Here is a 13,294-nt window from a genome sequence, read left to right as displayed (position 1 = left end):
TGAACTAAATTATACTGTGGGCCTATTTCCTAAAATAGTTTGTTTTTAGCCTTCAATTCCAACAATTGATTCAGTTTACTCATTGAATCCTATTTGACTGTCTTGAAATGTAGGCTAATAAATTGGGGAAAATACCCCCAGGAATGATATTGTGACGACCCTGGGTTTATAGAAATATCATATGCACCATTATGCTTGCCTATCCTGAACAGATAAAATGTCCAGATACTAACAGGTCAGCGATTTGTAGGGGTTGTGCTGTCAGCAAATCTATGCTAGGCTACTCATTCACGCCCCGTTCTCTCTCATCCCACCCCGGTTTGTCTGACTCCTCTCTCACTTGACTAACAACTGCTGCGGGCTCGGGAAGTGGCGGGATTGACTTGTCTGCCCTTCATTGTTTATATGACCGTTCGGTGCTCTGTCTCTACTTATCCTATGTGAAATAACGGTTCCAAGGATACAATCTACAATCGGATAGCCTAACGGTCTAGGACCATGGGCGCCAAAAGAAACTTGATTATGTCAATTTGTTTAGCGCTCAATGAAAGGGATCTTCAAACGGTAGGCAGGATTGTTTCGAAGTAGCAGCCAGAGGAGACGATTATAATTTCTGTTCTTATCGAGATCGGGTGCATCGAGAGACAGTGGAGTATTTTAGTAGTTGGGGGGGGTAGACTGGACTCACAAGGGGCTTCTAAATGCGTCTTCTTGTCGACCCACCGAGAACAATGAATAGTGGTTCTAGCAACTTTCTGCTAGTTCCAATACCGGAGTATCCCATTCTAGACTGCGTGCCCAACAAAAACGTCAAGATTGTGGTTTTGGGAGCGAGCAACGTCGGGAAGACAGGTAGGGGACATGGTTAATAACTTTTTGAGAAGTGCGCACTGTTGGAATCTGAAAACAAGAATCAATGTGAAAATGTGTGTATATATAAAAAAAAAGTTAGCAATTTTTGGCCTATAAGTAATTTTTCTATGCAAATAGAGAATGAAGGCTAGAATGAAAATAATTAATTTGCATTAGTTTGTCAAACGGATTGCCAACAAATCATTTTATTATGCAGACAATCCATGTCGATTTTGAAACAAATCGTACCTATTCATATTTCCACCTATCACTTCAATCAGGGGTGTGAAACTCATTCCATGGACGGCCTGTTGTCTGCGGGTGATTCTTCTTTTCTTGTTTCATTTCAATTAAAAACTAGACAACCAGGTGAGGGGAGTTCTTTACAAATTAGTGACCTTAATTCATCAATCAAGTACAAGGGAGGAGCGAAAACTCGCAGACACTCTGCCCTCCATGGAATGAGTTTGACACGTGATTTAGATATTGTATTGGGCTATGTCTGTCTGTACTCTGTAGAATAGGCCTCTAGGCTACACACTGGTGTGCCAGTTGGACAGCTAGTGGTAAACAGTGTCGCCAGCGATTCCCTATATAGTGCACTACTTTTAACTAAACCCCTATGTAGGGAATAGGGTCCAATTTGTGTCTGGATGCAGACAGACTGATGGGAAGCTGGTCTATACCACTTAAGGAGCAGGCCATGTCAACAATGAAAGATATGTAGCCTGCAGTATTCTCTTATGTCAACAATGAAAGATATGTAGCCTGCAGTATTCTCTTATGTCAACAATGAAAGATATGTAGCCTGCAGTATTCTCTTATGTCAACAATGAAAGATATGTAGCCTGCAGTATTCTCTTATGTCAACAATGAAAGATATGTAGCCTGCAGTATTCTCTTATGTCAACAATGAAAGATATGTAGCCTGCAGTATTCTCTTATGTCAACAATGAAAGATATGTAGCCTGCAGTATTCTCTTATGTCAACAATGAAAGATATGTAGCCTGCAGTATTATTCTCAAGGTGTTACTCAATGGAGACTATTCATCTCGTTGTTTCATTCACAGCTTTGATAGTCAGGTTTCTGACCAAGAGGTTCATTGGGGACTATGAGGCAAACACAGGTAGGATTTGTATCATTCTCACAGTGCACGCTCATATAATATCTGTCATTTCACATTGTAAAAACGTTGAAATAGCCACACACTAGTTTACAATAGCCTCCTGTGTTTAAAAACAACCAGTCAGTACAAGGCATCCTAATGTGTTGCATCATCATTCATTTGTTGCATATCTATCCATCATGCGTGTTGCTAATCTCTGTTTTCCAGGGGCCCTTTACTCCAGAAAGATCAATCTAGATGGAGAACAGGTCTCACTGCAGGTTCAGGACACACCCTGTGTCTCTCTACAGGTAGGTCTCGCTCTCTCTCTAAACACACAATTATGTGTCCCAAAATGGCACCCGATTCTCTATACACAGTGCACTACTTTTCACCAGATCCTTATGTGCACTGGTCAGAAGAAGTGCACTACAATAGGGTGTCATTTGGAACGCCCCGGTGTCTCTCTAGTCTAAAGGTAACTGCTGGTCCTCGCTACAGCCTAGGGGTCTATCTAACCAGACGTGGGGTCAAATACTTTCAAATGTCAAATACTTTAAATTACATGCCAAGTCTCCCTTGGGATAGAGGTCTTCTAACCTCCTTCTTTAGGATGTTCTCACACAGACAACACTTTGACTATTCCATTTTATTGGTTCAATCACAAAAAGTATTTGACATACAGTAGCCTATGTATGTATTTGACCCAGGTCTGGATATAACAAGTAGAAACATCTCCTCATTTTCCATTCTTCATTATCAGTAATAATATATCATGTTACAGTAGACCAGGGCCCCTATAAAGCCTCTGAGTAGGGTGCTGATCTAGGATCAGTTACGCCCTTTTAGATCACAATGAATGAGATTATATGGGCAGGTTAGGACCTGATCAGCACTCCTATTTTGAGACCCTTTGTGGACATGAGCCTACATCCAGTATCGAGGCATATCCCAGTCATTTTTCTCTCTCTCTACTCTCTGTAGTGGTTGTGATGAGTTCAGTGACTCCCTAAGGGAGTCTCCCATTCATTTATCAAACTAACCACCCGTTCAAAGGCCTGGTTTTGTAAACAAACTACAATCTGAGGTAAAGAGGGCGTTCTGTCTTCTCCATAATCTCAGAATAATAGCCACAAGCAGGCTTCTCATAATAACACTAATAAATAGGCTAGTGTAGGAGGGCAGATGAAAGCATCACTGTCTACATCAGTCTGTACCAGTGGGTTTTGAGTATTAGAGACAGACAGATGTGACATGCTCTATTACCCCCCCCTCCACCCCCAGGACGATGCAGAGGGGCTATATTGTCAGGAGCAGATCAACAGGTCTATCTACTGGGCGGATGGATACGTTCTGGTGTTCTCCATCACCGACCACAGCAGTTATAGAACCATCCAGCCTCTCTACCAGCACGTCAGACGCATCCACCCTGCAGGGAACATACCTGTTATACTGGTGGGTTTGACTGTTATATTACGGGAGATTGATGTTTTTTTATTATTATTTAAGTCTCCAGGTATGTCCTTGTCATACTGGTGTCTAAATAGATAACCTTTTATTTTCAGGAAGTATTTCTGGACGTCACCTTAACATTTCTCTAATCCTTCTCTCCTCTCCTCACAGGTGGGCAACAAGAGCGACCTCCTCCGTGCCCGCCAGGTGCCGGCTGACGAGGGCGAGACGTTGGCAGCCTCTCTGGGTGGGCCATACTTTGAAGCGTCTGCCAGGGAGAACCACGAGGGGGTCCACGCCGCCTTTCTGCACCTCTGTGGCGAGGTGAGCCGGGCGCTGGGCGGGGGTAACGGGGAGAAAAGGAGAGGGGGACTGCACCTGGCCCGGCCCAAGTCCCCCAACATGCAGGAGCTGAAGAGGAGGTTTCGACAGGTGCTGTCCTCTAAGGGAAAGTCTTCCACTAACACCTTGTGATGACGATGGGAAAAACATTTTTTGGGGGGGGGTTCTACATGTTCTGGTTCTGGAATTGGAATTCTGGATTGAGCCCAGTTGACTCTCCTGTGATGTCGTTGTATGATAATGAATGGAACAATTTTTTTTCAAATGGAGCTTTTCATTGGAACAGTGAGAAGAGGGAAACAACGGTTATTGTATTTCTTTGGATTGGAATGGAACATTAAGATAAGAGGTTCCCCTTGTGGAAGGAATGGCACAGAGACAGCAAGGCCCAAGACTTACAACAAAACAGTGTGCTATGAGGCTTGTGACGGCACATACCATTCTGACAATCTAACCAATGGTGACAGAGGAGCCTGAAATACTGACTTTGACTGACAGGCCTAACGGACCAATCATAGGCTACTCTGCTATTCGATCTGAGCTGTCACGCACAAGCCTACTCTTCTTGCTACTGATACATTTTGTATTAAATGAATGTCATCTGAAAATGTACTGTACCCAGAAGCAAAACAAACCGATGGTTGCATCCCCAATGGCACCCTATTCCCAATTTAGTGGACTACCTTCAACCAGGGCCTAAGTAGTGCACTATGTAGGGAATAGGGTTTGAGACGCAACTTATATATTTTCCAAATGAAAAACATGGATAGGCCATGGTTAATTAAATGTTTATTTAGCAATTACATGTCCTTGACATTTAAATATGATCTGTTTTATAGCAGACTTTTATCCAAAGAGACTTACAGTCATGCGTACATACATTTTTACCTATGGGTGGTCCCGGGAATCGAACCCACAACCCTGGCGTTACAAGCGCCATGCTCTACCTGCTGAGCTACAGAGGACCATCCTGGTCTGTACTTATCTGAACCAACCTGATTCTCTCTGAACAGTCTCTAACCACAGATATAGGATCAGTTTACCCTACCATTAGCACTAGCATGAACATAGATCAGAGCTTATAGGGGGAACTTCAGCCAAACCACAGTCAGGCCTAGGGTTACTGCTTGCGAAAGTCTGCTAACTTTTCCTACATTTCTGTGTTTACCAGAAATCCTGGTTGGAACTTTCCTGGAATCAGGAGGGAATAAGCAGGATTTGTGGAAAACCAGGGTATTTAGGGGGAAAGTTAGTGTAATTTTGCCACCCTAGTCAGAACCCTTTAGAGCAACATGTACAGGCTCCATTTAGATGGATATTTTTAATAAGAGGCCAGAGAGGAAGAGACATGGTGTGTTCCGATTGGCACCCTATTTCCTATATAGTGCACTACCCACAGGGCTCTGGTCAAATGTAGTGCACTATATAGGGAGCCATTTGGGACTCACCCATTGGAGAGACATGTCAAATCGGAGTTCTCATGACCTTTCACCTCTATCTGCTGTGTCAGAGTTTTGTGGAACACACCAGAGGTTAGGGGGGCGCCCAGTTCCCCAGACTCGCACGGATACACACAAGGACGCCTGGGGCACAGGGTTAGGGTTAGGGTTACTGGGGCACAGTGTTCCCGATAACGACACATTCCTCAGCATCTGGAATTTGTTTCTGTGAATCTGGTCGTTTCCGCCAACCACCTCCATAGAGACACACACACCACAGCCTTTTAACCTCTGACCTTTGACCTATAAAATGAATCTGTGTGTCTCAGTGTGTGCCAGTAGAAGGAATAATTTCACTATAGTGGCTGAGTATTGCTTTGCTGGGTCATGTTCATTAGGGACAAAACTGACTTAAACAAGGAGGGACTACCTGGACTTCTCTGCAAAGTGTTTTAAGCCGTTTTCCTGTGAGTGCTCTATTTAACACGACCGAGATGTTTGAGATGTAGTTTAGAAATGCTAATAAAGAAATTTGAACTTGTTTGAAGTCAGAAATGAGAGAGAAGTAATTGACCTCATTCTTCAACCATTTTAATTTCCTTCTCTTCCTGTCTCTCAGCATCACACACACACACACACACACAGACATTATAAAGACCCTCTTCCTGTATGCCCCTGGCACCGGAGCCCTCATTCCAGCTATCCTCCCAGAGCCAACAGTCAGCCCCCACTGTAATACCACAGCGTGACTTACCAACCAATAATGACACATATGTTACAAATAGTAACAGAAACACTTAATATTTAAGGTTTTATCCCAAATGGCACCATATTCCATATATAGTGCACTACTATGGGCCCAGGTGGTCAAAAGTAACACACTATATCCAGAATAGGCTCTGTTCAGAAGTAGTGCACTATGTAGGAAATAGGATGCCATTTGGGACGCAGACTTACCCTCCAAGTGTGTCTGAATACCTACCAGATGAGCCAGACAGTAGCAACATGGCCCCGGCCCACCATAGAAGAAGAGCTCTGACAGTAGCAACATGGCCCCGGCCCACTACAGAAGAAGAGCTCAGACAGTAGCAACATGGCCCCGGCCCACCATAGAAGAAGAGCTCTGACAGTAGCAACATGGCCCCGGCCCACCATAGAAGAAGAGCTCTGACAGTAGCAACATGGCCCCGGCCCACCACAGAAGAAGAGCTCTGAACACAGCTCTCTGCAAGTCTTGTATTATCTCATTATTTTATCTCAGAGTATCTTCCTGAGGGCTCACACAGCACAGAGGGCCAAATCTGTCATGGAGGACGAACTGTTCCTCTATTATTAGTTGGCCTTGGCGCGCGCACACACGCACGCACGCACACACACACACACACACAAAGATAAGGAATGAATGGGAATCTGTGAAAGCCTCTGGTTACCAGTTCCCACATTAGCAGAAACACACTTGCCTGTCTTGCATGCATAAATACACACAGATGGTTCACAAGAACACACACACACACACACACACACACACACACACACACACACACACACACACACACACACACACACACACAATCCCGAAGGCTCACTATTGAATGATGAACATAAACTCTCCTTCTTCCCCCTTTCTTTCTCTTACACACACAGACACATAGCTTCACACAGACACGCACACTCCTGTCTGTCTGTCTGTCTCATTCCCTCTTTGAGCTCCAATCTACCTGGGAAGTTGAATGGCTTCCATATGCTGTTTTACTAGGACCACGGGAAGAATCATTCTGGTGTGTGTATGAGTTAGTGGAGATTGCCACATTTGTAAATTTTTCCACGTCAACTCTGTTGATCTTTCCCTTCCTTGTTTTTCACTGTGTGTGTGTGTGTGTGTGTGTGTGTGTGTGTGTGTGTGTGTGTGTGTGTGTGTGTGTGTGTGTGTGTGTGTGTGTGTGTGTGTGTGAGAATGTAACAGTCTCTGACATGGCCTGATGATGGATACAGTCCTGTTTGTTGTTGGATTCCTCTTGGGACTGCAGTGGAACTGGTGTTGTTGCCTAGGGCCTCATTTGGGAGGCTTGGTTGCAATAGTACCAATAAGAAAAGATTACTGAAATGGCACAACAATAAGCTACATTTTGCCAATGTATTCACTGACTAAAATATTCTATAAAGGGCTGATAAAGATCATTTGTATCCCCACAAATGATTTCTAAACATGACACAAAAAAGCTATTAATCATTTTCTGTCAAGCATCTCAAAGAGGGTGTGTCCATGTGTGTGATAACCACCTTCACCTTCCCTATACCGCAATAAGCAGTTATTGATGATATCCTCTATCATCTTCCACTGGACAACTCTCTCCTGTCCCTCACCACCATCGCTGACAACATAGCCAATGAGATTACTCACTTTGACAGATTAACCAATGAGATCATTCTCCTTGACAGATCAAATTGATAACTTCCTGTCTTCTGATAATGGGCCTCGCCCTCGCTTGGGGCAGAATCTGCCCCACAGATCCATGATCAGATTACCCTCTGAATCTAACCATCAGAGGGAGAGCTTCCAACTTCCTCCTATTCCTCTTGACCTGTAAACTAGCATCTCTAGTATGTCTCTATCACTGTGAAAGCAGGATAGTTGTGAGAGAGCTCATCAATAAAATGTGATGAATATGGGAAGTCTCGTTATGAGAGGGATTAGAACGTGAAACATGGAACGTGGAATGTGTTCTAAAGGAACGTGTTGCTGTACATGGAACAGCTGTTGGTCTCGTTAGTGTGTGTGTCTACGTGTGTGTGTCTACGTGTGTGTGTGTGTGTGTGTGTGTGTGTGTGTGTGTGTGTGTGTGTGTGTGTGTGTGTGTGTGTGTGTGTGTGTGTGTGTGTGTGTGTGTGTGTGTGCGTGTGTGAGAGTGTGTTAGAGAGGGCGAGGTTGTCAGCGCCTCTCGTTATCAGATTAGGCAGGATGTGGTGGTTTGGAGACCGGGAGAACACTCAACCAGACAATAACCTCCTGGGATGAGTGGAGGGGGTGGATGAGGAGGAGAAAGAGAGAGAAAGAGAGAGGAGAGGAGACAGAGAGAGAGAGAGAGAGATAGAGAGAAAGAGAGAGAGGAGAGGGAGAGATAGAGAGAGATAGAGAGAGGGGGCAAGGGAGAAAAAGAGAATAACCTCCTGGGATGAGAGAAACTGGGATGAGGGGGGAGGGGATGGAGAGCAGGAACCTGGACAAAGAAATCAGAAATACAGACATTTTCATCCTACAAGAAACATGTTATAAAGGAGATGGACCCACTGGTTGGCCTCTAGGTTACAGAGAGCTGGTAGTCCCATCCACCAAAACTACCAGGTATGAAACAGGGAAGGGACTCAGGGGGTATGCTAATTTGATATATAGCAGACCTAACCCACTCAATTAAATTAGTCAAAACAGGAACATTTTTACATTTGGCTAGAAATTCAAAAGGAAATGATCTCAACAGAGATAAATGTCCTCCTGTGTGCTACCTATACCCCCCCACTAGAATCCCCATACTTTAATGAAGACAGCTTCTCCATCCTGGAGGGGGAGATCAACTATTTCCAGGCCCAGGGACATGTACTAGTCTGTGGTGACCTAAATACCAGAACTGGACAAGAACCTGACACCCTCAGCACACGGGGACAAACACCTACCAGGAAGTGACAGCATCCCTTCCCCATTTGACCCCCTTAGACACAACTACGACAGCATAACCAAAAAAACGGTTCACAACTCCTGCAGCTCTTTCACACGCTGGGTATGTACATAGTCAATGGTAGGCTTCGAGGGGACTCTTATGGTAGGTACACCTATAGCTCATCTCTTGGCAGTAGTACTGTAGACTACTTTATCACTGACCTCAACCCAGAGTCTCTCAGAGCGTTCACAGTCAGCCCACTGACACCCCTATCAGACCACAGCAAAATCACAGTCTACTTGAACAGAGCAATACTCAATCATGAGGCATCAAAGCCAAAGGAACTGAATAATATTAAGAAATGCTATAGATGGAAGGAAAGTAGTGTGGAAAGCTACCAAAAATCATTTAGGCAACAACAAATGTAATCCCTTTTAGACAACTTCCTGAACAAAACGTACCCACTGTAATAGTGAAGGTGTAAACTTGGCAGTAGAAAACCTAAACAGTATATTTGACCTTTCAAATTCCCTATCAAATCAAAAAAATTAAAACAGAAAACTGAAGGAAATGAACAACAATGACAAATGGTTTGATGAAGAATGCAAAAACCTTAGAAAGAAATGGAGAAACCTGTCCAACCAAAAACATAGAGACCCAGAAAACCTAAATCTACACCTTCACTCTGGTGAATCACTAAAACAATACAGAAATACAATACGGAAAAAGAAGGAACAGCACATCAGATATCAGCTCAAGGTAATTGAAGAATCTATAGACTCTAACCACTTCTGGGAAAATTGGAAAACACTAAACAAACAACAACACAAAGAGTTATCTATCCAAAAAGGAGATGTATGGGTAAACCACTTCTCCAATCTGTTTGGCCCTATAACAAAGAACAAACAGCAAAAACATAAACATGATCAAATACAAATCTTAGACTCAACTATTAAAGACTACCAGAACCCACTCGATTCTCCAATTACATTGAATGAACTACAGGACAAAATACAAACCCTCCAACCCAAAAAGGCCTGTGGTGTTGATGGTATCCTCAATGAAATGATAAAATATACAGACAACAAATTCCAGTTGGCTATACTTAAACTCTTTAACATCATCCTTAGCTCTGGCATCTTCCCCAATATTTGGAACCAAGGACTGATAACCCCAATCCAAAAGTGCAGACAAATTTGACCACAGTAACTACCGTGGGATATGCATCAACAGATACCTTGGGAAAATCCTCTGCATTATCATTAACAGCAGATTCATACATTTCCTCAGTGAAAACAACGTACTGAGCAAATGTCAAATCGTCGTTTTACCAATTTACCATACGACAGACCACGTATTCACCCTGCACACCCTAATTGACAAAAACACAAACAAACCAAAACAATGGCAAAGTCTTCTCATGCTTTGTTGATTTAAAAAAAGCTTTTGACTCAATTTGGCTTGAGGGTCTGCTATACATATTGATGGAAGGTGGTGTTGGGGAAAAAAATACAACATTTTAAAATCCATGTACACAAACAAGTGTGTGGTTAAAATTGGCTAAAAACACACATTTCTTTCCACAGGGCCGTGGGGTGAGACAGGGATGCAGCTTAAGCCCCAGCCTCTTCAACATACATATCAACGAATTGGCGCAGGCACAAGAAAAGTCTGCAGCACCCGGCCTCACCCTACTAGAATCTGAAGTCAAATGTCTACTGTTTGCTGATGATCTGGTGCTTCTGTCCCCAACCAAGGAGGGCCTACAGCAGCACCTAGAACTTCTGCACAGATTCTGTCAGACCTGGGCCCTGACAGTAAATCTCAGTAAGACCAAAATAATGGTGTTCCAAAAAAGGTCCAGTCGCCAGGACCACAAATACAAATTCCATCTAGACACCGTTGCCCTAGAGCACACAAAAAACTAGAAGGGTATTCTAAGCCATCAAAAGGAGCATACAATTTGACATACCAATTAGGATCTGGCTAAAAAATAATTCAATCAGTTATAGAACCCATTGCCCTTTATGGTTGTGCAGTCCGCACCAACCAAGAATTCACAAAATGGGACAAACACCAAATTATACAAAAATAATCAGAATTAGGCTGATACCCAGATATGCCACCAGGGGTCTTTTCACAGTCCCCAAATCCAGAACAAATTCAAGAAAACGTACAGTATTATATAGAGCCCTTATTGCATGTAAATTCCTTCCATCTCATATTGCTCAAATAAACAGCAAACCTGGTTTCAAAAAACAGAAAAAGCAACACCTCGTGGCACAACGCCTCTCCCCTATTTGACCTAGATAGTTTGTGTGTATGTATTGATATGTATGTATTGATATGTATGTATTGATCTGTATGTATTGATATGTATGTATTGATATTTATGTATTGATATGTAGGCTACGTGTGCCTTTTTTTAAAATGTATGTAGTTCTGTCCTTGAGCTGTTCTTGTCTAGTGATGTTCTGTATTATGTCATTCTGTATTATGTTTCATGTTTTGTGTGGACCCCAGGAAGAGTAGCTGCTGCTTTTGCAACAGCTAATGGGGATCCTAATAAAATACCAAAACACCAATACCTGCTAATTATCAAAATTCACCAAAGAAAAATTAGCTGTTAAATTCTACAACCACCTAAAATGAAGCGATTCCAAAACCTTCCATAACAAAGCCATCACCTTCAGAGAGATGAACCTGGAGAAGAGTCCCCTAAGAGCAACACAATTAGACCTAACCAAATCATTACAAAACAAAAAGATAATTACACATTGGAAAGAATTAACAAAAAAATCAGAACAAACTAGAATGCTATTTGGCCCTAAACAGAGAGTACACAGTGGCAGAATACCTGACCACTGCGACTGACCCAAACTTAAGGAAAGCTTTGACTATGTACAGACTCAGTGAGCATAGCCTTGCTGTTGAGAAAGGCTGCCGTAGGCAGACCTGGCTCTCAAGAGAAGACAGGCTATGTGCACACTGCCCACAAAATGAGGTGGAAACTGAGCTGCACTTCCTAACCTCCTGCCAAATGTATGACCATATTAGAGACACATATTTCCCACAGATTACACAGATCCACAAAGAATTCTAAAACAAACCCTATTTTGATAAACTCCCATATCTACTGGGTGAAATACCACAGTGTGCCATCACAGCATCTATATTTGTGATCTGTTGCCACAAGAAATGGGCAACCAGTGAAGAACAAACACTATTGTAAATACAACCCATATTTATGTTTATTTATTTTCCCTTTTGTACTTTATTTGCAGATTGTTACAACACTGTATATAGACATAATATGACATTTGAAATGTCTTTATTCTTTTAGAACTTCTGTGAGTGTAACGTTTACTGTTAATTTGTATTGTTTATTTCACTTTTGTTTATTATCTACTTCACTTGCTTTGGCAATGTTAACATATGTTTCACAGGCCAATAAAGCCCTTAAATTGAATTGAATAGATTAAGGGATTACATTGGGAAAGAGGGATGGGGCAGGGGAGGAGGGGAGGGAGAGAGAGAGAGGCCAGGGGAGACAGATAAGGGAGAGAGAGAAAGGTCAAGGGAGAGGGGAGAGGCCAGGGAAGACAGATAAGGGAGAGAGAGAAAGGTCAAGGGAGAGGGGAGAGGGGAGAGGCCAGGGAAGAGAGATAAGGGAGGGAGAGAGAGAGGCCAGGGGAGACAGATAAGGGAGAGAGAGGCCAGGGGAGACAGACAAGGGAGAGAGAGAGGCCAGGGGAGACAGATAAGAGAGAGAGAGAAAGGCCAGGGGAGACAGATAAGGGAGAGAGAGAGGCCAGGAGAGACAGATAATGGAGGGAGAGAGGCCAGGGGAGACAGATAAGGGACGGAGAGAGGCCAGGGGAGACAGATAAGGGAGAGAGAGAGGCCAGGGGAGACAGATAAGGGAGAGAGAGAGAGGCCAGGGGAGACAGATAAGGGAGAGAGAGAGAGGCCAGGGGAGACAGATAAGGGACGGAGAGAGGCCAGGGGAGACAGATAAGGGAGAGAGAGAGAGGCCAGGGGAGACAGATAAGGGAAAGAGAGAGGCCAGGGGAGACAGATAAGGGAGAGAGAGAGGCCAGGGGAGACAGATAAGGGAGAGAGAGAGGCCAGGGGAGACAGATAAGGGAAAGAGAGAGGCCAGGGGAGACAGATAAGGGAGAGAGAGAGGCCAGGGGAGACAGATAAGGGACGGAGAGAGGCCAGGGGAGACAGATAAGGGAGAGAGAGAGGCCAGGGGAGACAGATAAGGGAGAGAGAGAGGCTAGGGGAGACAGATAAGGGACGGAGAGAGGCTAGGGGAGAGAGGAATGAGCAGAGATTAAGGGTGAGAGTGATGGGCTGGTGCAAGTGTGTGACAGAGAGCAGGGTGAGAGTTGAAAACAAGAAAGAGAGAGAGGAGAGAGATGGAGTGAAAGGGCAGAGCAGATG

General features: G+C 43.7%; 1 protein-coding gene across 1 annotated transcript; it reads left to right on the top strand.

The window, feature by feature from the left end:
- The first annotated feature begins 162 nt into the window (after window positions 1-162).
- Window positions 163-5,750, top strand: LOC106577879 (ras-like protein family member 11A-like). Its single transcript, XM_014156300.2, has 5 exons — window positions 163-852; window positions 1,924-1,980; window positions 2,188-2,270; window positions 3,244-3,414; window positions 3,583-5,750. Exons 1-5 carry the CDS (start codon window positions 702-704, stop codon window positions 3,883-3,885), a joined length of 765 nt encoding a protein of 254 aa, XP_014011775.1. The 5' UTR covers window positions 163-701; the 3' UTR covers window positions 3,886-5,750.
- The last annotated feature ends 7,544 nt before the right edge of the window (window positions 5,751-13,294 follow it).

Source organism: Salmo salar, chromosome ssa18 (genome assembly GCF_905237065.1).
Source record: "Salmo salar chromosome ssa18, Ssal_v3.1, whole genome shotgun sequence".
In the NCBI taxonomy this organism is placed as follows: Eukaryota; Metazoa; Chordata; class Actinopteri; order Salmoniformes; family Salmonidae; genus Salmo; species Salmo salar.
This window is presented reverse-complemented; position numbering and strand designations above follow the sequence as displayed.